Source organism: Quercus lobata, chromosome 5 (assembly GCF_001633185.2).
Source record: "Quercus lobata isolate SW786 chromosome 5, ValleyOak3.0 Primary Assembly, whole genome shotgun sequence".
Lineage (NCBI taxonomy): Eukaryota > Viridiplantae > Streptophyta > Magnoliopsida > Fagales > Fagaceae > Quercus > Quercus lobata.
Genome location: NC_044908.1, coordinates 82,560,726 through 82,587,647, shown reverse-complemented (window position 1 = coordinate 82,587,647; position 26,922 = coordinate 82,560,726). Strand labels below are relative to the sequence as shown.

Sequence of the window (26,922 nt, the reverse complement as noted above, 5' to 3'; positions counted from 1 at the left end):
TAATTTCAATCCATTATACAAATCTTTTCATTTACACTTAACACTCCACATACAACAAAAGAATGCCAATTTTACAACGGATAAATACTACCACACGCTAATCCACAGTTTTACGCATCCACAGTTTTGCCTAGATTAAAATGGGTAATAAATACAACTCTTTTACAAATGATTTCTAAATATACTTGTCACATTCTCAAAAAAAAAAAATAATAATAACAATAATTTGTCATATGTCAGATGTTTACAAGTAAAGTTAGATTTTCGCAAAATAGACTTATTATAATTTTTTTGGCCACAGAATGAACAGATACTTCATCACTATTGTTCACATGTCATTACGAGCATTACGAGCCGCTCTCCATCGTTGGATTGGCCGAGTGAAGTAGTTGGAGACTGGAGTGGCAGGAACTGGAATAAGCTTCCCGAGCACAGCAAGAGGCCAGCTGTCAGAAGTAAAAGGCAAAAGTTTAGGAATAAAAGTAAAATCATTTAGTACCTTGCATGTGAACTTCTAACCACAAGCACAATTGCTCAAGAAAAAATGAAATTGCTCCCTAGTTTGAACAAATGTAAAATCATTTTATGCTCCCTTGTGTTTTTTCCACCTGGTTTGGTTAGTGCATTGGGGATAGAACTGCATACTTCTTTTGTTGTATGCTTTTTGATGTATAGTTAGTGTGTTCTTTGTATTCATTTCTGGTGTCAATTAATCAGAATTCTCTAATTAGCCAAAAAAAAGGTTAAAAGAGCCCAGTTTTGCAAATCTTCAGAAAACATCACAAATCTTGCTGACATTGAAAATTATTTTGTTCCACCATAAACAGATTTCCTACAGTTAGAAGTTAGAACCATTATCAAATGTTTTTATTGCTAAACATGCAGTATAGGATCCATGGAGAGATTCAAAATCAGATCCTTGAAACAAGATACTCCCATGGCTTTAAAAAGAAACTTGTAAGATATCATGAATGACCACTTTGAATGACTGAACTAACCCGATTATAGCGATAACAATGGATATAAGCCATTGCTTCCAATTGAGTTTCACTGTTGATGTAAATTTTCCAAGGAATTCAATGATGAGTATCTACAAAATAGTAAGGACTAGCATTATTAATACCAAGTAAACATGCATGTACAAAAAATAAAAGCATGTTAAACAATCATAATGGCTAATCACCTGAAGTACAAAGGTAATTCCAACTATTGACATGAAAAGGCGGTTTTTGGTAACTCCACTGAAGACATTTATTTCATCTGGTTTACGAGCATTGAACTCATTGAAAATCTGTAATTTGAACAATTAGCAAACTCACTGAAACTGCACACTTTGGCATAGGCAAAGTTTAGTTTTCTTCACATCATTGAAACCCATATTTAACAATTAATAGCACCATAATATTTCAGATATAACTCGACACTAATTTTGTGATGAACTTTTTTCTTTGTTTACTCAACCATTAGACAGGCTGACAAATTTCTATTTTCCTGCCCTAATTTTTGGCTCAATTTTCAATTTCAAAATTATTCTTTAAAAATTCTGAATATAAAGATCTGCCATTCAATTGTAGTATGAATTCTATGTGATTCCAGAACTCAATTCTTGGTCTATAAATTCCTTTTTTTTTTTTTTTATTATTGGTAAGTTACACGTGCACCCATGGATCTTGAACCCACCTCACCCTCCATCCTATTAATATGGAAAGAGGAAGTACCATTTTAGCTGAAGTTCATTGGCCATGTTCAAACAAATCTAATGTTCTGTAGCAATTGAAATAAATGAAACATCAACTCCTAAAAACGTTTTTAAAAAAAGAGACATTGAAAAATCAGCTTAAAATTATTTGAAGATTTTCTATTCAATGGTAATGGGTGTTTCAAGTTTCAACTGGCATTTCTCACACACTAAACCATAATCAATATGATACATATCCTATTTTATCGTATAATCTCTCATGAAATTTTTTTTTTTTGGTATGTATAATCTCTCAATATTGAAGCTGATGGTTTTACTTGAAAGCAGACTCATAAAGTTGGTATATACTATTTTCATTAAATCGCCTACTTACTTGGCAGAGGACAAATGCATTGAATATCAAACTATTCTTCACATCAACTGCATGTTCCCTATCTAGAGAATTCAACCGAAGAATGCTCAAGCCCGCGAAGTTGAGGACAAGGAGGACGGCCACTTGATAAAAAGCCTGCAAAAACAAGTTTATGAATAATATGGCAACAATCCATAAAGCTAAATACCCATTTACTTTAATTATACATTCCAACAAAAACTACTTCGAACAGAACAGGTACCTGTATGAGTAAGTTCCTCCACATTATATTTGTTATAAGAGGCTCCCTAAGAAAACAGACATGGGATCATTAATCCACATCATATCATATCCATCAAAAAGTGATTCAATCAAACACACACACACACACACACACAAACCCCTAAAATTGAATATATTATTGAAATGTGAAGCTAAAAAATGGACAAAAATAAAAGGGAAGAACATTAGAAGTAAGGGGGAAGAAGGGACTTTTTTTCCCGTCTTTCAAAGCAGAGAATGATGAAAAATAAGCATTGCTTAAAATGGTTTTTCGAAAAAGCAAAGTGTAAAAAAAAAAAAAAATGAATGAGGCTTTCAAAGCTTTTATATAGATAACTACTCGTCACCCCTCTAGTTGGAGAGGAACCCTTCATGGCTATTTGTAAAGTCAAACATTTTGCAGGAAGATTCGACAACAATGTCTTTCTGTTGTGAACCGGGATAGTTTACTGAATCTAATAGATAGTCAATTTGAGATGACCAATCTCTTGAACTTGAGAGAGAGAATAGACTTTTTGGGTTAATTTTCTGCTTAATTCTCATTAATGCATTTAACGTACATAAATAGCCAAGATGAAATAACCTCATCAACAAATCCTAAAACATAGAAACTAATCCTCAAATATAGGAACTATCCTAAAACATAGGAATTAATTTGAATACAAATAAATAACAATACTAATCTATCTAGGAAGCCTTATTCTATCACTAAACTAAATTCAAATAATTTATCCAACACCTAGGTCATAATACATTCCTAAAGAAAAATCAACCTATAACTTCCATTTTCCTCCAGGTACCAACAGAATTTTAATTTAGAGGTCTAGACTTGGTGTGACGACAAGTGCTTGCCACCAAATGTGACAAGTCGCAGGTTTGAGTCCAGGAATTAACCTCTCTAATAAATTGGGGGTAAGGCTACTTATCATGACCGCTTTTAGACCCCGCAAAATGAGAGGTTTGTGCACTGAGTATGACCTTCGATTATCACATAGTTCAAAACAAAATAATATAAACCAAGATGGCAAAAGAAATCACAACAATTGAAAATATTTGTAGGAAATGTAGAGCTTGGCTCACTCTTTTTCTCTTTATACTCATTCTCTCCCATCAGTAGTACAAAATAACAGCTGTTCAAAATTAGAAGATGAAAATAAATTTTGAGCTTCCCTTTCTCCTTAAACTCGTTCTCTCCCACCTCCTCCAACCCAATCACCATCTCTGCTGCCACAAGAACAGCATGCTGACTACTCTGCATAACCCTCTCTTTCTCATGCCCCTCCACATTGTCCGCCCCTCATGCCCTTCACATGACCTCCACTGTCCGTCACACCCCCCCCCCCCCCCCCAAAAAAAAAACTAAAGCATGCTGTGGTTCATTGGTTTGTAAATTGCACCCAGAATAACCAATTTTCAGTTTCCCAAAAGTTAGTCAAGCATTATTTCTGCAACCAGGAGGAAGAGAGATTCAACATAGACAAAGTCTAATAATGGCTTCTAATAACCCAAAATGGAAGGAATTGTAAAGAGTAATAGAGATTATAGAACATATTGCTCTTTCAGACCCAACAGAACAAGAGTTTGACAAAGAAAATTTTGAAGAAGAAAATGACATTTCTGCAAAGGGAAGAAACATTTTGGTCAATATGAGAGTGGTTTAGGTTCAAAAAGTTTGTAGAGGATCAATGGGTACAATATTTTCATGGGGAAATTTGAAAGAACTGGAGCCTACCATGTTTGGCCAAGAAAGATGTGCTTCTCTATTTACCAAGTTATGATAATGTGCAGATTTTGGACCACAAAATGGAGAGAATGGGAGGTGAGTTGAGCCCAGAAAAGTATCAATCCATAGTATTTAACAAAGTATAAGCAACAACAAACAAGACGCAATAAGAGCAACCTACATTTTTCTTTTTCTTTTTTGATGACATGGAACCTCACCAAGGCAAAACCCTTTGGATCCACCCTTGGAGAGTAAACCATGGATACATGACCCCACCCGTTAGAACCGTGTATCAGGTAATCCGGGAGAAATCCTAGTGGGGATTGAACCCAAGATGTCTGGGTTTATAGCTCATCCCAAGCCTCCAACCACTAGTCTCACCCTAACGGGTATAAGAACAACTTACATCTATAAAAAATAAAGCTAATGGCCATAATGTGTACCATTGAGTGAAAGCATACTACAAAACTTGAAGAGCACTGAATGCAAATATGATACTGCACAATCAATAGGGATCAGTGGTGCAAACCTTCGGCCAACCGGTGTTCTATGCATAAGGTGGTCTGTTGGTGGTTCTGTAGCCAAAGCAAGTGCTCCAAGAGTGTCCATGATAAGGTTAACCCATAGAAGCTGTACCAAGAAGACATACACATCAACTTCACATTTGGTAACAATAAGCGACAGTTAAATGCTACATTCCTAAAATTTCCCAACTGCTACCAAATAATTAATCCAATGCCTTGATGGCATGGACAACCCAAAAAATACTGAGTCCTGATCTTTTCAAATATTTGAGTGATGGTTCAAAACTTCTCCCAGAGAAGAGAAGAATTCTTGATGCTCAAATAATTTTCCCAAAGCTTTATCATTTTCACCTAGAAAGATCCAGAAACATTTTCCTTCATCTAGGAAGGGTTTGGGTAACATAAACAAATTTAAAATAAATTTAAAATGTCAACTGTTCCATCCCTGTTACATCAATGCAGTAAGATTAAGAAATCATCTTATAGTTGAGAAAATGTACTAATGAAGGAAAAGGTATCTCATGAGATGGTCTCATAAGACATCTCTCTGACCCACACATGTTGTGAGAGGGATGTCTTATAGGACCATCACATAAGATAATTTTTCATAATGAAGGGACCAATTGAGTGTTAAAGCCCCATGGTTATGTATCAATAATGCAGTAGTAGAAAACCCATGAATGTTTTGTCAGTTTATAGAAAACAATTCATGAGAAACATTTTCTTAAAGGCCCACACCCAAGTATTGACAATTGTGGATATTTTGGACCTTCTATTGCATGATTCTTAGTCCTACCCACATGTATCAAATTTGAGAAAGTTCCAACATACGTGACATAAGGTCTACTACAAAACAAGGTCATAACAAATTATTTTAAATTCACCATCTTCTGGAGAGAGAGAGAGAGAGAAGCGAAACCTGCACTGCATTTAAAGGAACTTCACCAGAGGACACTGCTGCTACAACATTAATTGTAAGAGCTGCAACATTAACCGTAAGCTGGAACTGGATGAATTTTTGAATATTTGCATAGACAGAACGCCCCCAGCGGACAACCTACATGGAATGAACAAAGGAAATTATCAGACACAAATTACAAATATGAATTCTGGGGAAGATTTCAATATAAGACTCTTGCCCATACCAACTACAAAAAAGAGAAGTACATATCATTAAACAAAGTGCAAATCCTCATGTCAGAGTTTCCTATTATTCCTTGACAAATTACTTCTCAAGTTGTTCTAGAAAAGCAGTATAAATTACAATAACCATGGGTTACTCAACTAAGCCTTAATCCAAGTGCTTAGTCTCTCACATTTTAGCACAATCAGACCCAAGACCAGAAAAGGGTTGCAATGGTTAATGGTCAATGTAAAACCATCTGAAATTCCGTACTCAATCCCATAAATTCATATTGGATTCTGTGGAAAGCCAGATTCCATGAAAGTAGACAGCTTCCAAGGATAGTTATCGACCTAGAAGGATGTAAGTCCGGTGAGAGGGATGTTGACTTTTTAAATAAAGTAAATAATAAGTTAAAAAATTATCAATATTGTCATTGTGTTCATTGACTTTTCAAATAGGACTATATTTTGGGACATCCCAAAATGGAACTATATTTTGAATATTTATTTTATTAGATTAATTTTCAATGCTGTTTCCTATTTAAAAAATATTTTAAATATAAGCAGTCACTAATTTCTTATTAGTTCTAGTTTATACTTAAAAATAAAATGTAAAACGTAGAAAATTTTCCATTCAACCATGACCCAACAGTTCCTGAACCCTCAATCATATTGATGACTTGTCTGGGTTTAACAACCATGCTTTGAAGCTATAGCCTTCACACTACAGCCCATTGATATATTAGGGTTACAAATTAATGTCAGCAGAAGTTTTCATTATTAATTCCATGTCAGGCACATTGTAGAAAATGTAATAAGAAATTTCACATGCAAGTTCTCATTTGCTGGGTTCCATGTCCTGCATATTTGTTTAAAAAACATGGAACAATCTTATCACTCATGCAATTTCCATATAACAGTCATGACTCTACAGGAAGTCCTCAGACCAGTAATGCAAGGTACGCAATGGAAGTTGCAGTGAATAGGTGCAAGAACCCACTTGGGGATCTCATTATTAGAATAAAAACCTTGTCTTCCTTAGTAATCAATGTTTCAAAACTTGCTAACCCTTTATCAAGTCTGATTCATGAAATAAAAGCCCACTTTTTATATGATCAAAAAATTTCCGGTAGTTTAAATTAGCCAGGAGGCACAGAAGCTTTAGAATCACCAAAATTCTAAAGCTTAAAATGCAACTCCTTCGTGCATCTTGTGGACTCTTTGGCATGTGTGAATAAGGAGAATTTTTTATGGATTGAATGTTCATTCCATAAGATCAAACAATCTTTGTTACAAGATATGTAAGATTGGATGATAGCATTAGGAAATACTATGATAGAAGTAAAAAGATCAAAGCTGTTGTATCAATGGCAGGAGCGTAAAGAATCTAGGAACTCCATCATAGAAAACATAAAAAGAGTATATCACTAGGATGCACGATGCCCATTCAAAGAGTATTCAGAAAGAGAAACTTGAGATTTGGCAAAGATAGCATCTTGTTCTGATTTGGAATTTGTAAATAATCAAAATTTAAAATTGTAATTCTTACAAAGCTTTTGTACTCTGCATTCTGTTTAATATAAGTACTTTATTTATCAAAGAAAAACACATGTCAAATATTGATTACAAAAGTGTACTAAGCTTAGTGTGCACATAAAGCACACATCTAAGGCATTAGGCTGCCTTGTAGGGCATGCCTCAATACATGAGGCAGTCACTCTAGGATATATGCCCTGTAGAAAACATTCACTCTAGGAAGTGTAGAACTTTTTGGTGCTATACAGTTTATTTCATATTAACCTAATCTCCAAATAGCCAAATGCAATAGAAGCAACACCAAATACATTTAACAGAAAACAGAAGCATAGAGTGGTTCGGATTGAAATAACATGTATAATTCAATCCCTCCAACCCCACCCCAAAAAAAGCCCTCTATAATACAAACACACATACAAATACATACAACATATTTTACAACATGCTCATTTAAATCAAAAAATTTGCTTACTAACCTTTACAACTGAAGCAAAGTTATCATCCAAGATAATGATATCTGAGCTTTCTTTTGCAACTTCAGTTCCTTGAATGCCCATAGAAAGACCAATATCTGCCTAAAGTACAAATGGTAAAAATGTGGTCAACAATGACTAGGAAATCATTGTCACATTATAATGTACACTTTGAAATATACATTGTAACAAATACATGTCAAAGTTGCATTAACTACCCAAACCACTTTGGCGCATGTGTTTTCAAATGAAAGGAAAAATGCAACGATAGAAAGGTCAAAGCTTCCAAAATCAAAATATAAATAAAGACAAACCTCATGAAGTGCAGGAGCGTCATTGGTGCCATCTCCCGTTACAGCAACAACTTCTCCTCTCTTACGAAGTGCTTGCACGAGCAAGAGCTTGTCATTAGGAGAAGACCTCCCCATTACCTATACATCAGTTATAGATTAACAACTAATATATTTTTATCAACCAAAACCTTTAAGAAACATTTCTAGGACTTTGTAATCAACATAGGGGACAAAGTCATACTTAGTGAAGGTCCATAGTAAATGCACATAAACATAGAAAAATCACTCTATTAAAGCCATACCGTGACTTTCATGGCAATTTGTTCTCTATCTTTTTCAGTAAATTCACGGAACACTCTTCCTTCAATGATATTATGCTCAGTAGAATCTTCAGTTGAAGTAAGTATTCCACATTCCAGAGCTATTGCTTTTGCTGTTTGAAGATTATCTCCAGTGACCATTCTTACCTATATGTTAAGAAAAAAATGGTTCCCACAGGTCATTTTTGGATACCTTCCTCATAATGGAAATTATCTCATGGAAATACATAACTATAATCATTAAACAATATTGGTAGATACTCATCATAGTGCATATTTTTAGCATACAATACAATTGCACAGGCCCTAACAATGGACCCCTTATAGATGAACCAAAGTTGAGTTAAAATTAATTTCAAGTTGGATAAATGCATGATGCAAACGTTTATCTAATTTGACAGCTTTGCATATACTTTTTAATCTTTTAGAGCATTAGATTGTGGAAGGCGGAGATTATTACTTATTACAGGAAAATATGCATCCAAGTCCAATAGTTCAAACGAATACAGATTGCTTTAATTTACACCACAATTTCCGAAATGGTGTGATTAATGCATAGCACCAGTTATGTGGTCAAACATCAGAGATACACAACTTGCTCCAGTATTAACCAATCCCCAATCAGAAAAACATATCCTTATGATAGAAAAAGTATCTATAGAAGAGAGAGGCAGATAGATGAAAAATAAATAAAAAATCAGGAAGATTAAATTAGAGGATTGAACACTATCACCAGCATTTCCTCATAGCCAAGAATGAAGAAGATGATGGTCTAACTTTTTCTTTCCCTATGATTACATTGAAATATTGTTTTGTACAAGTCAAAATTGTAGGGGGGTAAATTCACATGAAGGACAATAACTACGATTTTTTGTTTCAATTATCAAGAGAAGAGCAACTGTACTTCATGTGAAATTAACCCCCTACAATTGTGACTTGTACAATCAGAGATGGAAGATTCAAGAAACCCTCAACCCTGAGAATCTAATCAAATTTCTAATTCAACCAAACATGGGCATAATTGCATTCCTAAGCATTTAGATCCCCAAGCATCGCATTCTCAAAAATCTAGATGCGAAGGATGTATTTGATTTCCAAACCAAACACTACGTTATCTATTTAAAGGTTTGTCTAATTTGAACAAGCTCTTGCCCTTTCACTCCATTTTTTGTCAGTTATTTAACCCACTAACTATAGCATTGACTAATGGTCTAACGCCACAAGTCACTCCAATCTATTGAGGCTATATAGAGGCTTTTTTTTTTTTTTTTTGTAGTTTTCAAAATGTGGAATTGTTGCTTTTCTGCTAGCAAAATATCAAATTGTAACAACTTCATTGATTTTAATTTTAGCCATTTGATCTTTTGGACTGCTGAACAGTCATATGTAAGAAACTAGATCTAAAATTTGCTTCCCATATGGATTCAAATCTGTCATTACTACAAACTAAGACACCATATGATCTGCCTGAGAATATGACCTAGACATTCCAGTTACCCTTACATCATAAAAATATATCAAGATGTAATAATGACTGCATATTAGACCAAAAATGTGACATGCTACCTTTACACCAGCTTTCTGACACACATTCACTGCGTCTTTGACACTGGGCCGACAGGGATCCTGCATGTAGTCAAAAGGACTAATTAAAGTGAAGAGTATAACAAGGTCAGAGTTTGCCATTGGATGAAAATAGAAAGCCCCAAGAATATGATATTACTACAACATGCAGTCAAAAAGAACAATTTGATTGTTCAGACCAAAACACCAACAATAATAATAGAAGAGTCAGGCCATGCCTTACTGCAATAGCAATAACAGAATCTAGATCACATAAATCAGGTGCTGTTATATAAAAGTATATACAAATAAACTATTCAGCTACAAAATATAATTGATGAACCCTACTTCCAAATAAAACAACAATTTATACTTAATACCAAAAAGTTGGATTCTTAATTAGTGTCTTTTAGCAAGCCAGAACAAGGGGAAGGAAAATGAGGTAAATGAATTTCATAATGCTCCATCAGGCATGCATAGTGAGCTCTACCAACAACTGGGTTTAACTTTTGACTTCTTTACCAAAAGTGTAATGAACTGATTGAGATATATGCAAAGTTTTAAAAAGGTAGTTTATCGTTTTCATATCTCTCTGCTGCAAATGCAAAGTATTCAAAGACTAACAATTGCAGCCTACATATTTGAATTATTTTTCAAGATCAGGGGATATGATTGAAAAACATTCTTACAGTCATAACTTTTTCCTATCATGACTACAAAGAGCAATAGCATTATACATCAGAAATGTTTGGGAATCTTCATTCCAAAAAAACAATGCTCAATACAAGACTTTCCCATAAACAGAAATCACAGTCAATTGCAAGCAAAGAACTCTAGGAAAGAACAGGAGTGATGTTGCCTAAGACAACCATCCACTCAAACAAACATATTAACAAGGATTGCTTGATAACATGAATTGGACACTCAAAACCATCAAAAGTACTACCATTACGCTCTCACCAAATCGCCACAAAATGCAGTCTTTGGCATAACCCAACATACTCCAAACAAAGAAAATAAAAGCCACCATATATCTCTTGCCATCTTTCAACGATGCAAAAGATGATCAACATATTCTCCACTATTCTTTTTTTTTTTTCTTCTTTAATTTGATAGTTACAATGGGAAAGGGAGAATTTGAACCCTGGATTTATCCATTGGAAACACCAGGAGGTGCCAATTGAGCTACAATGCTCTTAACATATTCTCCACCATTCTTGCACATACAACACCAGCCTACAATCATATATTCTGGTTCTGAAGATAATCCACTGTAATATTTTATCCAACGCCAGTGCCGAAGTAAAGAATAAGACCTTGTGAGGCACCTTAACACACCAGATACTTCTCCAAGGAAAATTAACCCTTGAAGAACCCCTCAACCACCATACAAAGAACAGGCACAGAACCTTTCTGCTTTTGAAGGTTTCCATAACATTCAATCCTCCCCTTGTCCAGAAGGTACGCTAAAATACAACAGATCAAAGGAGTAACCACAAACCCCAACTCCCAATCATGAGGTGGCCAGCTAAACTGAAGATTCCAGCTGTTAACACTACTCAAGTAAGAGCCTATAGAAACATTCTTGTCTACTACCAATCAAAACAGTTTAGAAAAAGCATCTTTTAAACAAGAGTCCCCAAACCATATTTCAAGCCAAAATCAAATCCAAGTACCATCCCCCATTGGAAGACTATTGATCTAGTAAATGATCCCATCCAAGTACCCTCTTCTGAAGTCCTCCCACACACGAAATCTCTCTAAAGTTTTGCCAGTCTAATAGCAATAGAGTCATTCATTCTCATGAAAGAAACATCAAGGACAATAATGCAAGGCATCTTGAGAATCTTGTTTCTTAATGTTTACCTTTATACCAACAATAGCAAGCAAAACAAGGTCATCTTCAGGTAAAGCCCATTGAGCTAAATTCTCCTCATCTGTAGGAACTTTGTCTAATTCATATGATCGGTATGCAATGGCAACACATCGCAAGCTTCTCACAGACATGTCATTAATAGCTTCCTTGAAAAATTCCTACAAAAAAGAAATTGAAGGCATAATACCAAATTTTTACTTACAATCGTGTACACAATGTTAAACAATATTCACCTTCAACGAGAATGATATCTTTCAAATCATGGTTCAACACATTGGCTAATAGTAGTCATTTCATGCAACACATCATATTCAACAATCTCACTCAGATTTATGGTCCAAGAGGCACATGATATAAAGGTAATGTCCCACATGAGCTATCTCAATGATCAGAAAACACTTTATAGCATCCCATGGAGACCAGCATGTGTACCAATTGTCACATACCTAATGCATGGGCATAATAAACCAATTCATACCAAAACCCTTAAGCATTTCTACCCAACAAGATATTAAAAGATTTATTTAGAATATAAGTCAAAATTTTAATATTATTTCACATTACCATGACAATATTCTGTAGCAATATCTTATATTATCTTATGACCTATACAGTTTATGAAAATCACACCTGCCTATTAAGACCAGGTTGTGCCCAGATTATAGAGGTCCATCAATACTTTGACTGACACCAACATGAAAAACCATAGTTCATGTACATATAAATTAAATTTACTTAGATTTATATCACTTATAACATAGAGTCCCCTTATTTTTATCCTCTCAAAAGCTTCCTAAAGAAGTATTATTGTCAGCAACAAACCATTGGTCCTTACCTTCTCTTCTTCAATGGACTGTAAGCAACCATTTGAGTCAAGATACCCCGTACATGCAGATAAAACTATCTCAGCTGCTCCCTTCCAATGTATATGAACTTCAGAGTCATTCTGCCGTAAAATATAAGTAGTGGAATCTCATTAGTAATAGGTGATTTATGCAAAAGGAGAGAGATGCTGAGTCTATATAAGGTGAAGGCAGTCTATGGCATGCTTACAAATAACCATTAACACAAGTTCAACATGCAATGATCCTAGTTAAAAATATGACTTGAAATCTTCTCCAATCTTCCATGAACTTCTGAAGTTTACCCCACTTCTGGAGTTATCCAAGTTTCAGCCTAAATTAAATGTAGAATCAAAGATACCAGTTGGCTTAAGTGGGAATCTCTATTCACCTCATACTGGAGACCTATGAAAATTTTCAAGTGTGAACTTTTGAAAAGATTATTTTCACATTTGGAGGCTTGAGTAGTGATTTAAATTAATTCCATCACAATTATTATCAGATGTTTTATGAAGTAGTCTCTACTAAAAATGAGAAGGCCTGAAAGCAAATGATATCTTCTTGAAGCCTTGTATGGCTCTAGGGATATGCATCTCTACATATCTCCACATGCATATATTCAAGCATACAAAAGACCCATGTTAAGTAAATTTTTTTCTTTCTTTTTATGTGATAAATAACAGATTTGATTAAGATCGAAATTGGATAACGCAAGTACACAGGAAGGATACTATGAGTACAGCAAAACCAAGGCCTCAAAGTACAAAAAACAATCAAGTCTAGAAGAGATGAAAAAGAAACAGAGCCTAATGCTTGCATCCACTCATACAAAGATTGAAGGAACACTAATTTTAAGTTTATAATAGTCCATTGACAACCCTTCAAAACTTTGAACATTCCGCTTTCTTTTTACACCCAAAACCATCTAAGAGCAGACAAGACTTGCTGGGCTGACATTTGGGTTGAGATAGCCAACCATAGTGAAATGATCAAGAAAGTCCAGCTCTGTCACAAAATATCATATCACAGGGTTGCTTTGGGTTTCTCCATTTTAAGTGACATACAGAATTGTATTTTGATAAACTATTATTATATTTCCTCATCACACAAATACAGCAAAGTTTAAAACTTGCAATCAACTAATCCAAAAAATGTGCCTCAGGATAAACCACTTACCAGCTTTACTGCAACACCACCACGCTTTTTCTCTGAGTTGAAAGGGAAGACCTGCAGAATCATCGAATCTGATCTCGCAAGATCAAAATTCATTCCCAACTGCAGTACCAATTGAATACAAAAATGAACTTCAAATGTAAAACTACTTAAAAATAATAATAATAAATTAATTAAAAAAAGAAGAAGAAGAAGATTCTAGATACACTAAACATTGATACCTTGACTGCCCAATAAAGGATGGCCTTTTCAGTAGGAGAACCAGAAACCTCTACACCTACACCATCCTGCTCAAGAAAAGGAAGTCAATGGCATAATTTGATGCTATATGGGTAACCACGTTAAGAATCAACAAATTCATTATCAAAGAGTCCCAGATAAAGTATGAGGAAAAAATTAAGTTATTGTAAGAAATTTACTGTCATGACATAAAAGGGCACACTAACCTTAGACAGAAAAACACTGCCTGTGGTATTTTGCGCAATGCCCTCAATCAGCAAAGAGGATACCATAGGATGCAATTGTGAAGATTCATCAGGTGGATTTATGTTCTTTTTCCCAACATAAGCCTCAACTACAGTCATCTGTAATGCAAAAGACAAAATTAAAAGAGCAATTAGACAGATCTCGATAACTGCAGGTCTTCTATAAATTAACTTAATGAGTTTGCAATGCAAACTGCACAAAAACAGGAGGAAAATATATTAATAGCTGTGCATAATAAGTTTCTGAAATAAACATATGACCTCCCCAGTAAAGCTATGAGAAATAGTACAAGAAGACTAACTGATGTAAAAAATTGCTTCAATATAATAATTATAAATAATAATAATAATAAAAATAGAAAAAAGCCCTAAAAATGAAGTTGTAGAGAAAAACAGAAAATGTAGAGTTTATCTAGCAGACTAGCACAGATAGAACAAATGACAATATTTTAAGGTAAAAAAGTGGACCTCGGCAACAATTTAAGTCATTTCTTATAATGGAGATCTCTCTTAGGAGTGATGACCAAGTGAAAAGTATGAATCCTTTTATCAAAAGCCCTGGAATTTTGCTCATCAACATGGTGGTATTGACTGTTCAAATATAGTCAAAGACAGAAATCATTCTTCTTCATTAATCCAGGAAATTTGGGAATATATCCTTAATGCTGCTAAATTTTTCTGAATAGTCTGGGTTCATAAATGGTCCAACTCCTAATATGGCACTGCCCCTAGACAGTATCCTCTCTCTCTCTCTCTCTCTCTCTCAACACCGTCCAGAATTTGCTATGACAATGTGAAAGTTTCAAAGAAACACTTCTATCTTTTCATTTTTGTTATCTAATTTTATGCCCCATCCCCTTTTACATTATATTTTTTGTAATTTATTTACCAAATGAACCTGATTCTTTCTTACATCTAACCAAGATTTAGATTTTAGAAATCCATTTTTCCAAATCACTAATGTAAAAGCAGCATATCCTCGCATAGCCAAGACAGGTTTGAAATATCTTTCTGGGGGTTATTGAAAGCTATACTCAACCAAGCTATATCCAAAGGAGACATGTCAAATATGGTCACCATTCCTATGGGGTATTAATGCTTGCGAGTGAGAGCACACCTGATTAAGTGTCAATGTTCCTGTCTTATCACTGCAAATTGTTGTTGCAGAGCCCATAGTTTCACAGGCTGAAAGCCTACGCACCTGCATATCTAAAGGTGTAAATAAAAGGCACTACAATTGTAAAATTTGATTTAAACAATAAAGAATAAAAGAAATAGTTACATAAATACATTTTTTTAATTAGTTACATAAATACAATTTTTAAAGAGCTACTTACCAAGGCCTTATCTGCCATCATTTTCCGCATTGAGTATGCTAGGCTGTCATAGAATTGAAGTACAGAAACAATATTACAAAGAGAATCAAAGAGAATAAGAATACTAACAAATTAGCCTCATCTCCATTATGGTTACAGTACGAAACAGAATGGTAGCTTGTTCTTACGTCAAGGTAACAGCCAAAGGAAGCCCTTCAGGCACAGCAACAACCACAATGGTGACCTAATGATTCCATAATTAGTAACAAAAGACAACCAAAAACAAAAACAAAATGAAATACCACAACAAATATCCAGAAACTGAACTTACTGCAACAGTAAAAATTTTAATGACTCCATCTACTACTTTACTAGCACTAGTCACACCACGGACATATTGGGTACTTCCATCTGGATTTTTTGAATGTCCAGTAAAGTATCTGAAATTCCAGATCATATTGTAGCTGGTGAGATGGCATTCAATTCTAATAACAGGATATGAACTATTTAATGAAAACAATTTTACCTCACCAAAAGGATAATAAGCACAAAAACAGCTACAGAAAGCCCAACTATGCCTATAAAAGTTGCAACTCCATTCAAGCGCACCTATATACAGGTCACCTTAAGATATTGTTAGGCTGTAAAACACCAATTTCTGTAAGGTATTGACAAAGTAGTATCTTTTAGGGGCTTCAGGAAAGGAGGGAAAGGGGGGGTTGAGGTGGACACCTGTAAGGGCGTCTCTTCACCAGTATCCTCTGAGATACTTGCCATCAACAATCCCCATTCTGTATTGATTCCAACACCAGTTACCTACAATAGTTTTAAAAAGGTGAAGCTTCATCTGTAAAGGTGAAATTTGTTATTGAAACTACATTTGTCAATTCTTAAGACATGAGGTGCAAGATATTCTTTTTGTTAGTAAAATAAGGAATTGATTTGTAATATACAAGTACACAACAATATAAAATATTTAGTACATAGGATAAAATCAATTGCATGATATTATTCATACATGTGAGATGCTTTAATTAAAACCATATGAAAATCATCAAATTGTGAGGACATTAGTCAAAATGAATTAACACAACATATTTTACCAGCATGGTACCATAACCATCTGCTACTTTGCAACCCGCCATCAAAAAGGGTGCTTTATGATCCTTATGAACCTGAAAGAGAAGTTGTACTTGAGAGAATATTAAGGATGAGAAATTAAATAAATGAACCACAAGAATTTAAAAATCACTCACAATCTTGCTTTCGCCTGTCATGCTAGATTCATCGATGGCCAAAGAATGACCAGTAATTACAATGCCATCAGCAGCGACCTATGTAAACCCAAACAAGTAATTTGAGTAATAGAGACAATTTGATGTTCCGGAAGAATAACTAAATCATTAAGTGACTCACCTGATCGCCTATTTTTAGAGGGACAACATCACCAACAACAATATCAAATATCGAGATCTTTACTGTTCTACCACCTCTAATAACCTACACATAGTTTCGAATATATATAATTAATTAAGCATCTGAAAAAGGATATCAATGATCTCAAACTATAACAGTACACACCTCCACTTGTATATTTCGCTTTTCATCATTTAGATTCTGAAACTGAAGCGATTGTCGATAATCACTAACAGCTGGCTACCAAAAGAGGAAAAAGGATCAGTAGCCTGGTAACAAAATGATATAAAGGAAAACCCAAAATTTCTTCATTTTTAAAATAGGAAGAGCTCCAAACTACACTGACAGGTTCAGGCAAGCCTGCAACTCTTATTACAAATTTGTGTACTGTAACCGACACAAAAAGTACCTACCAGTCAAGTCAATCTGAAAATATTATATGCATATGCCTCCCCCCCCCCCCCCCCTCTCCTCCTCCTCCTCCCTCCAAAACAAGAACAAAACATCATACAAACTCAATTTGGATGTCAAGAAATTCTCAAATTTAGGTGAGATTAAAGCTCAATCTGAGTTTGAGTTTTTGGATGTCAAAGGATGAAAGAAAACAAAGTATACAATTTCAGGAACCATTTTAGAACTCATATAACAGTAAGTTCCACAAAATCCGTAACCTTCCATCCAGGAGGCAATCAATGGACAAATTCAAGTAGGGAAACAATGATAAGATCAAATTCCATACCTGTGACTATTATAACAAGAAATACAGCGAAGGCAATGCTTCCCCCATCATACCATCCTTCTTTCACACCCTGTGAGGAATTTTAAAATACAAGATAGAGAATACCTCAGTTAAGAAATAGTAATAAAGCAAACGGAAAAAAAAAATGGAGATAAAAATATAGCAAGATAACCAGATGAACAAGCACCATTAAGACCAGTGAATAGAGGTAGGAGAGGGGGAAGAACAAACTAGTAGAGTTTGATTATGACAAAATATAAAATCATATTATAAAATAAGCATTCTTTTCCAGTGGAAGAGGTCCAAAAAGTTTTTCCTATTGTGCAAGTTGGCTTTTAGGTATCACCTTATTTGCATAGAAATGCTGCATCTTGAAATTTATACATTCCTCAAATTGAAGATTTAACTGGAAATATAAAATGCTGGGTGCTTATCTGAACAACCCATTAGATGCTAACCTTGAACATTTTTTATAACCCCAAGTTTTGTTTGCACAACAAACTCTTCAGAGACCTCCAAAATTTTTCATAAAGAAGCATATGTAGTTCTAGGGTAAGATGAACAAAACTAACTTTGGGGCATTAACAAGGTAAATATGCAGTTGCATCTTTAGTGCCTTTCAGATTAATGATCACATGAAGTCAAACTGTGTATTGATGTGGTAAATTTGTGTTTCACCTTAGTGGCTTCATACAGTATCATAGCATACCAAAGAGTATCATCAATTCCAAATCACACAGATCCAGATAGATTCCCCCAAAAGTTTAAGACCTTGCTTGCATCTAGAGACACAGTCATACTCCACATGATATGAAATATAAATCACAACAGCCTAGAACCTATATAAGGATGCTTCAAAAAACAAATGCCATGAATTGACACTCCTTACAATGAAAATGATCTATAATATATATATATATATATATATATATAAACACCAAACACACCTCTGTTTTAATTCCAAGTGCCAATGACACCACAGCAGCTACAATCAAGATGATAAGGGTTAAATCTTGCCAAGCTTCCCAAAGGAACCTCTGCAGGAAAAAGCACAGGATTAAAGGAATAGCTACATATTACTAACTGGAAAATCTAGCCAATAAATAAGAGAAGCAAACTCTGGTAATATAATATACCAAGAAACTCCGCCCCTTTTTCCGAGGATAAGTATTTGATCCAAAAGAGTTCTTCCGCTTTATCAAGTCAGTTTCATCCTCAGTAATCCCTTTCTCTAGATTTGTTTTTAGCAATTGTGATACACCTTTAACCTGATGAAGGATGTGACCGTTGCTTGATGTAAGCTTATTACAAGAGTGAATCATATAGACAAAGCAAAATCAATTCATAAACAAATTACCCCTCCATAGTCCTGTAGAGCAGATATATTGTGATCCCTGGTAATTGAAACAAGTTGCTCAAGACCAATTCCGTAATCACCACTTGAAGTTGAGGGTGTAGCCGAGGGACCTATTACTAAATGATTCAAACACAAGTTCAGAATTAGAATAAGAAACTTGAATCATATGAATAAAAAGAAAATCAAATATAAATCCAGGGTTATAACAATCTTAGGTCAACTGTATTACATAATAGCACACAGGTTAATTTGTAAAACCACCTAAGCACAAAGAAGAAATTGCCACTTGATTATTGATCTTAATTCCAATAGTAGTACAATAAAGTGAAGGTAGAATAGAGTCTGGATAATTTCAGAAATACATCATTTACATAAATTAGCAATAGCTTGTTTGTGGTAAGTGGTCTTTACAGATAAAGGTTCTAACATCGGCATTCTCATTTAAAAGCTACCATAAATAATGTATCGGTGTATCAAATGTGAAGACATTAAAATAGTCACACAGATTACACACAGGATGTTCAAGTATGATTGACAATTTTGTAGATAGCACTATCAATAAAAAGGATTGATAAAGGTATGCAGCACAAGAAGCAGCAAGTAATTAATTCTTCTTGCATCTGCCCCATATATTTCATCAAACCCTAGTTCTATCTCTGTCTGCTCCATGCATAAATGCAAAGGATTTCTGTTCCACAGTTCTAGTAAATGCCATAAGTTATAATATACTGTACATCAATAAGAAATGAAAGGAGAAAAGAACAAGAAAGGCAAACCACAAATCATTTCTCCAACTAGAAGCATATAAATTAACAACTACCATCAAGAACATATTAGCCAAATAAGAAAAAAAAAATTGAAGTTTGCTGAAGAACTTCCAGATAGTGATATACCAATTTGATTTTCTCCAGCTAGTTTGAAAAGTACTGCTGCCTAAAACAAGAAGTATTCATTGATTAGAAATAATAAGAGTCCAAAACAATAAATTAAAATGTTTGTTAGCACTAAAAACATTACTCTTATGACTTGTGCATGGGATCTAATCATTCTTCTTCTTTGTTCTTTCTCTTCTTCCTTTTTCAAGTCCAAAGTGTAACGAAATCGGCGGGAAGCATTTAGCACCAATGCCGCTTGCTGTAAAGGACCAAAACACTCTTAGTCCAAATTCCAAGCAGAAAATAACGTAATGTTTCTATAACCTAAAAGCTACAATTAAACAAACCACTATATTTCGCATATGCAGTTGGAATAAGACTAATGGTGTGGGCCTACTCCTTTGAAGGAACTCTTTCCTACTATGTATGCTTGCTCTTTATCTAAAGAAGCATGGGTCTCTGACTTGGTTGCATCTACTTCAAAAGGAGGTAGGAGCTGGAATTTGCTATTCCATCATGGTCCTCAGGATTGGCAGGCAGCCACTATCTATTCCTTTTTTGAATTTATTTATTCCTCTATGCTGAGGGGTGAGAGGGATGATCAGCTGATCTAGAGATTGACTAAGTCTGGTGTTTTTGATGCGCGCTCTTTTTATAAGCTATTATCTAGTCCTAACACTGATACCTTTCCTTGGAAGTGTATTTGGCATACTAAGTTGCCTAAATGGGTGTCTTTCTTCTTATGCACAACAACTAATGATGGGATACTCATCATTGATAATCTTATTAAGAAAGGTCAGTCTATGGCTAATAGGTGTTGCTTATGTTGCTGCGATGGAGAATCAGTGGACCACCTTCTTCTTCATTGTAAGTTCACTCACGCCTTATGGTGTGAAGTTTTTGCAGTGTTTGAGATCCAGTGGGTAATGCCAAGGTTAGTAAGCTCTTTTTTCTTTATTTGGAGAAACTAATTTGGAAAGCATCTTTCAACCATTTGGAATATGGTCCCGGCATGTTTAATGTGGTTAGTTTGGCAGGAATGTAATACCCGCATTTTTGAAGACAAGGCGAGAACATTAGAACATCTAAAATGTCTCCTTTTTCGTACTCTGTTTCTTTGGGCTAGTGTTTGGGGGTGTATGAACTGTACTGCTGCATCTGATTTTTTAGTTTCTATTTCCTTTAGCTCTTGATCTTTTTGTATTTGTTTTTTTGTTCAAAGTGTTCACCATCGTGAACATGATGTTCAATTTTTTCTCAGTAAAAGTCTTATTACCTATCCCAAAAAAAAAAAAGACCAAGTACCACAAGCTACACCAATGCCCAAAGATAATGAGAACTAGAATACAAAACAAACGTCAGTGTTTGTGCAATATATGAACGTATTGGAAAACAAGATAGTGCAGAAATAAAATTCTAAGACATGATGTCAGGGTGGAGCAAATATTCCAGTAAAAAGGCATTAATTCTTTGTAAACCTTCACCTGCAGAATGATCCCTCAAATCTTTCTTTTTTACCAAACAGGCAAACACACCTTTCCAGCAAGCCATAACTTCAAGAACAGTCATCAGCGTTACCCAACACACCCCGAACAAGCACAACATAAGACAACAAAATTCTCTTGCAATTTCCCAATGAAGAGAATAACCTATGAAGCACGGGTGCGTTTTGGGACTCGGGTGTGGGTGCGGGTGCGGGTGCAGGTGCAGGTGCGAGTGCGGCGGGATTCGGTAATTAAAAAATTATTAAAAATATTTTTATTTATATTTTCTATATATTTTTACTATTAAAATATTCTTAAAAAACATATTACCATGCCTTGATTCACAAAACAAAGAAAGAAGAAGGCAAGAAACACATTACTATGCCTCTGAGGTGGGAATCTCGGCTTTTCCGGCTAGATTCAAGATCGATTTCGGCCTGTTTCGGCCGTTTCGGTCGCCAGCCGATATGACCCGATACGGCCCGATTCTGGCCGAATCAGTCCGGTTCGGCGCGAATCAAAGCCGAGTCGGCACAAATCCGAGAAAAAAAAAAAAAAAAAAAAAAAGCTCAAATGCAGCACCGATGCGCTGGCAACCGCGTCGGGCCGTGTTGGACTCGGGTGCGGCACCCTCCCAGCCGCGTCCGTGCTTTCTAGAGGATAACCGACTCCCATCATATTTACATATACAATACCAATCTATAATAATGATACTTCATTTCCTCAAGTTACCAGTTGTTAGGTTTTCACCATTTTCTGCTGACCAAGCAAAGAATGAAACATGAGGAGCACAGTGAACATGCCAAACTGATTTCCAGGGAAAATATGTTTCATCCCCTCTTCTTAAAATCTTATAATAAAATTTGACTTTAAATCCACGATTTTTAGAAAATGCCTAAATTTCCTTGTCTGCAAAACCCTGGTAAACCTTCATTGAAAAAATACGTTCAAAGAAAAGATTAACAGATTCTGATTCCAAGTAATGAACTGCGTGTAGGAAAAAATAGAACCCAATACACAGTGCCATTTGAAACATCTATGTAATCCACAACTGTAGCATCTTTATTTCCAGTGATCATGAAGAGCTCCAAGTATCTGCTCTTAAAAGTATCATCCCCACAATAACAATCATGCCAAAAATAGACCCTTATGCCATCCCCCACCTCGAATCAGAATATAAGGTAGTCCCCATGCCAAATATGCTTCAACAGGCTCACACCATTAGAGACCCTCCCAACATCTAAGCACCAACCACACCAGCCACTTCCATATTTCAAATCTACCACTTTTTCTGATATTTTAATTTATACATCAAGGTTGTTCCCAATGCACAAAACTCCCACTTCTACAGAGTTTGGGAGAAATGATTGGTAGGTAGCCTCAACCAACACAATTTGAGAAATTTAATCATCTCTCTTCCAGAATGCCCATGCAAATAGCTCTGTCACAAATATAAAGTATGAAATCAAAGGGAACCTCATTCAACCCCACTCCTCAGCCTCCTTTAAAGCCTTGTTATTCCCATCCCATAAAATCAAGAATTAAATGTGGATGCTAGCCTAGCCCAGGTTAGGCAGAGATTAAAATACTCCGCAGGATATGGGCAGCACTCAAACATTTCAATCAAGGCTCAAGGATCATACATCACTGATCTAAGAGTCAAGAAATATTTCTATAGCTGGAAAATAGATGGAAACACCTTGATAGGAGTAACACAATACTCTTATCTAAGAAAGACTAGTCTAGAGGGACAAATCTTTCTTCAACATAAAAGACATGTTATAATGCTCTCTATCAAACACCCTTTTATTTCCGTGAGCATGTAAGTTGATATATATATATATATATATAGATGTGTGAGAGAGAGAGGAACATCAAAAATGTTGTCCATCATGCTGTGAAATTACTAATTGTCCCAAAAGTTTAAATTATTAAGAAATGTGAATTTAATCCCTTAGCCATAATTCTAATACTCACTTGACCTTAATTCTAGTACGCTCCCTCACGTGTGAACCCAAACTCCCCCTTTAATAAGTAGGGCCCAACATGTGAGATTCTTAATATTTTAAGTGGAAGGTAAGGGTAAAGCCAGGGATCAAACTTAGAATCTCCTACTCTAATACCATGTTAAATTACCATTTGTCCCAAAAGCTTAACCTATTAGGAAAAGGTGAATTTAATACTTAACCATAATTCTAATAGATTCTCCCTCAAGTTAAATTCTATTACTTTTTAATTTGTCTTAATCTAGACATAGGTTCAAAGACATCTTAGCGTAACATTTACTTCATCATTATGATATTGTTTAACCCATCATCACCTAGAAATATCTGCGCCTCCTTATGCCATTATCACATCAAACTTCACAGAAACCCTTTAATTTACAACTCAATACAAATATTAGTCATTTTCCAAGGAGTTTAAGCTATAGGCTGACATCCAAAGGAAAATCTACTTTATGTGAAGAACCAAGATAGAAGACCAATTGACAAGCAAATGTGCACCTTAGTCCCAAAACTTTGGGATTTGCTATGGATCTCCAACAAACTAATCTAAATCAGCCACATGTATTCTTCTCAGCTATTTATATCCTATCCAAAATTATACTCTATATTACTTAATTTACATGTCCTTATTTAATAATCCAACTAGTGTTGTTTTAAGTCTTCCTCTACCTCTTTCACTCATTCCCTAGACTTGAATCAAATCAGTCTCTCACCAGTGCTCCAACCCTATGTTTAAACAAATTTTTTCATTTTGTATTTATTTGTCCTTATATTTCCACTTGTCTATCTTTAAAAAAGGGCTTAGAAAATCACCAATGAAAGTTTTCATCAACCTCAAAAAATCACCTATGATCTTCATATGAAAACCGCTATGATGCTTGTCATTTAGAGGTACTAACTCCCACATATTTACTGAGCAAACTTAGTCTCCATAAAGATGACTATTGACAACTGTTATCAACATGAAAAAAAAAATCTTCGCAACTCAAACACTTGAAGAATATATATAAAAATAACACATGTGGCTCTGTGAATGTAAGAGAAAATAAAAAAATGTGGCTCTGTCAATACAGGTAATCCTTTTTACAACTCCATAAAGGCAATCCTTAGCAACACCTCAAGGTACACCAGCGCTACATGAATATTTTTGTCAATGAACCCAAGTACAGGCAGCAAGCCAAATTTTTTAGCCACAAGTACAAATCACAAATTCAGAGACCTTGCACATTAAATTTGAAGAAAACCAAGTTCATCTTTAAGTGATTAATATAAAAATGCATGCATACTTGCATATTAACATAAAATATTACATGCATACATGTAAAAGGAAGGTATGGATTTTGGATTGGTGCTACATGTGTAAGAGAAATGGTGAATCGATTGACCATCTATTCCTTCATTGTCCTTTTGCTTCGGATCTATGGTCAATGGTTTTGGGTCTTTTTGGAGTTTCTTGGATTATGCCACACTCTGTTTTGGGGCTGCTGCGATATTGGCAAGGCAGCTTTGGTCGTCATCGAAATGGTTTCATTTGGTCTATCATTCCTCATTGCTTATTGTGGTGCCTTTGGAGGGAGAGGACTAGTAGATGTTTTGAAGATTCTGAGAGATCTATTCCGGACCTCAAGCTTCTCTTTTTTAGAACTTTAAGGGATTGGTTGTTTGCTTTGCAAAATAAACCTTTCCCTTCTTTTATTGTTTTCCTAGACTCTTGCAATTTTTGTATTTGATTTCCTTTCCCTTGTTCACTTCCGGTGCACTTGGGTGTTCCTTTTTATCAATATATCTTATTACTTATCAAAAAAAAAATATTACATGCATACATATCAACAATTTAATGATGAAATGTATGTGACATTTATAATCCTTACTCTCATTGCTTGCATATCTCTCACCAAGTACTTGTTTGATTTATTAAATGCAAGCGGTCATTTTTATTATTCATAAGTTACATACACACAAGTGGATTTCGAACTCACAACCTTATTCTCCATCATTTCCAATTGAAAAAATATGGATAAGACCTTACATACTGCTTTTTAACGCCTTAATTTTTCTAAGTACAACCATACTCATGCCTAACTTTCATCAAAAAAATCTAATCCAAATGCACAAATTTCATTTGATTCGAAGCCCATGCAATCTACCAACTCAATTTCCACATTCCCTTTTTTTGATAGATACAGTAGGTATTTGAACCCATAACTTCACTCCCTGATAATTCCTCTTTATCATCAAATCAAAACAAGCGTAGACAGAAGTCGAGCCCACAATTGACCTATGATTTAAGATACACGAATCCCAACTCAATTTCCACATTCCCTTTTTTGATGGATAAAAGGTAAGATTTGAACCTATAGCTTCACTCCCAAATAATTACTCTTTATCATCAAGTCAAAACATACATAGAAAAAAGTCGAGGTAACCTATGGTTTCTCTTTAATCATCAGGTCAAAAAGACCGTGGGAACGCGGTTTTAATCAAGTGCATTAATAAATCCCTAAAAGTCTCACACTAAAAGAATGTTACATTGCTAAGTGCATATATAGATAGATAGATAAATAAATAAATAAATATAAAAACCATAAAAAGGCAACAATGGCATTGTAATGTAATTACCCTCCATCGCTTGAGAGTCTGGAGAGAGGCATTCTTGGTTTGCGGAATGTCAAAGGGATCGCCTGACGATTCATAGTCCCCAAACTTGGCGGAGCCAGGGCCGCCGCCGGCCTCCTCATCGTGATAGTGGTGGTGGTGGTGGCGGTGGTTGTTGGGAGAATGATTGTTGGTATTTCCCGATGGTTGTTGATGTTGAAACATGCCATTTGAATCACTTGAGGCCATAATGGTAAATAAAAAGTGTTTTTTTTTTTCCTGTCGCAAGAGAGATGGCACACCGCTACGGAAAATTTTCTCGTAGCAGCGAGATCCACGAGAAAAAAAATGAAAAAAAAGAGAAAAGATAAATTAATAGGTTCTTGGAAACGGGGCCCCACTGCCCCGACCGAAGAGAAAGGTATTCTGTTGAGAGATTTGAATGCAGCGGAAGCTGAGAGATCCAAAATAAGAACGGAAAACGGAAACAATAACGACGATGAAAAATACAAAGCTGTTATTTTGGCGAAATGAGAGCGTTGCTGTGCATTTGGTTACCATTAGATACCAGGTTGATAAAATTAGACAAAAACAAAAAAACAAAAAAACAAAAAAACAAAAAAAACCAAAAAAAAAAAACAAAAAAAAAGAAAGAGGCTTACTAACTAACTAATCAGCCGAAACCGACGGGAGAAAAAATTGATTCTGTGGACATTAGAGATGGAGAGAACGATTTGCTAAAAAAGCCAAACAGTACAATCATGGAGATTATTTGTAGAGAGAGGGAGAGGATAAGAGGACAAAGAAGTGGTGTGGGAAATTAAGACGAAGTTTCCTCTCAACATAAGATTATAGTCTCTTTTGCGAA

General features: G+C 35.1%; 1 protein-coding gene across 2 annotated transcripts; it reads right to left on the bottom strand.

The window, feature by feature from the left end:
* On the bottom strand, positions 1-26,922 carry LOC115991777 (calcium-transporting ATPase 9, plasma membrane-type-like). 2 transcript variants are annotated; one of them, XM_031115686.1, is made up of 34 exons: positions 26,717-26,922; positions 26,079-26,358; positions 20,112-20,228; positions 19,988-20,027; positions 19,095-19,210; positions 18,874-19,005; positions 18,685-18,774; positions 17,738-17,807; positions 17,164-17,234; positions 16,999-17,082; positions 16,839-16,916; positions 16,686-16,757; positions 16,315-16,398; positions 16,109-16,191; positions 15,914-16,022; positions 15,771-15,826; positions 15,604-15,646; positions 15,384-15,467; positions 14,228-14,365; positions 14,003-14,068; positions 13,785-13,883; positions 12,602-12,712; positions 11,757-11,924; positions 9,894-9,953; positions 8,310-8,474; positions 8,029-8,145; positions 7,718-7,816; positions 5,500-5,637; positions 4,586-4,686; positions 2,314-2,359; positions 2,073-2,207; positions 1,184-1,291; positions 999-1,090; positions 1-446 (listed from the first exon to the last, which is right to left on the bottom strand). In XM_031115686.1, exons 2-34 carry the CDS (start codon positions 26,301-26,303, stop codon positions 329-331), a joined length of 3,315 nt encoding a protein of 1,104 aa, XP_030971546.1. In that variant the 5' UTR covers positions 26,304-26,358; positions 26,717-26,922; the 3' UTR covers positions 1-328. The 2 variants fall into 2 exon arrangements, with proteins under 2 accessions (XP_030971546.1, XP_030971545.1); XM_031115685.1 differs by having other exon boundaries at positions 26,079-26,922.

Excerpts from the sequence above, each read along its gene's own strand:
- LOC115991777 (XM_031115685.1), bottom strand. The coding sequence starts at position 26,303 with ATGGCCTCAAGTGATTCAAATGGCATGTTTCAACATCAACAACCATCG. Across the intron at positions 15,647-15,770 it reads CCTTTGGCTGTTACCTTGAC|CCTAGCATACTCAATGCGGA; the intron begins GTAAGAACAAGC and ends ATTCTATGACAG. Across the intron at positions 14,366-15,383 it reads GAACATTGACACTTAATCAG|ATGACTGTAGTTGAGGCTTA; the intron begins GTGTGCTCTCAC and ends TTTGCATTACAG.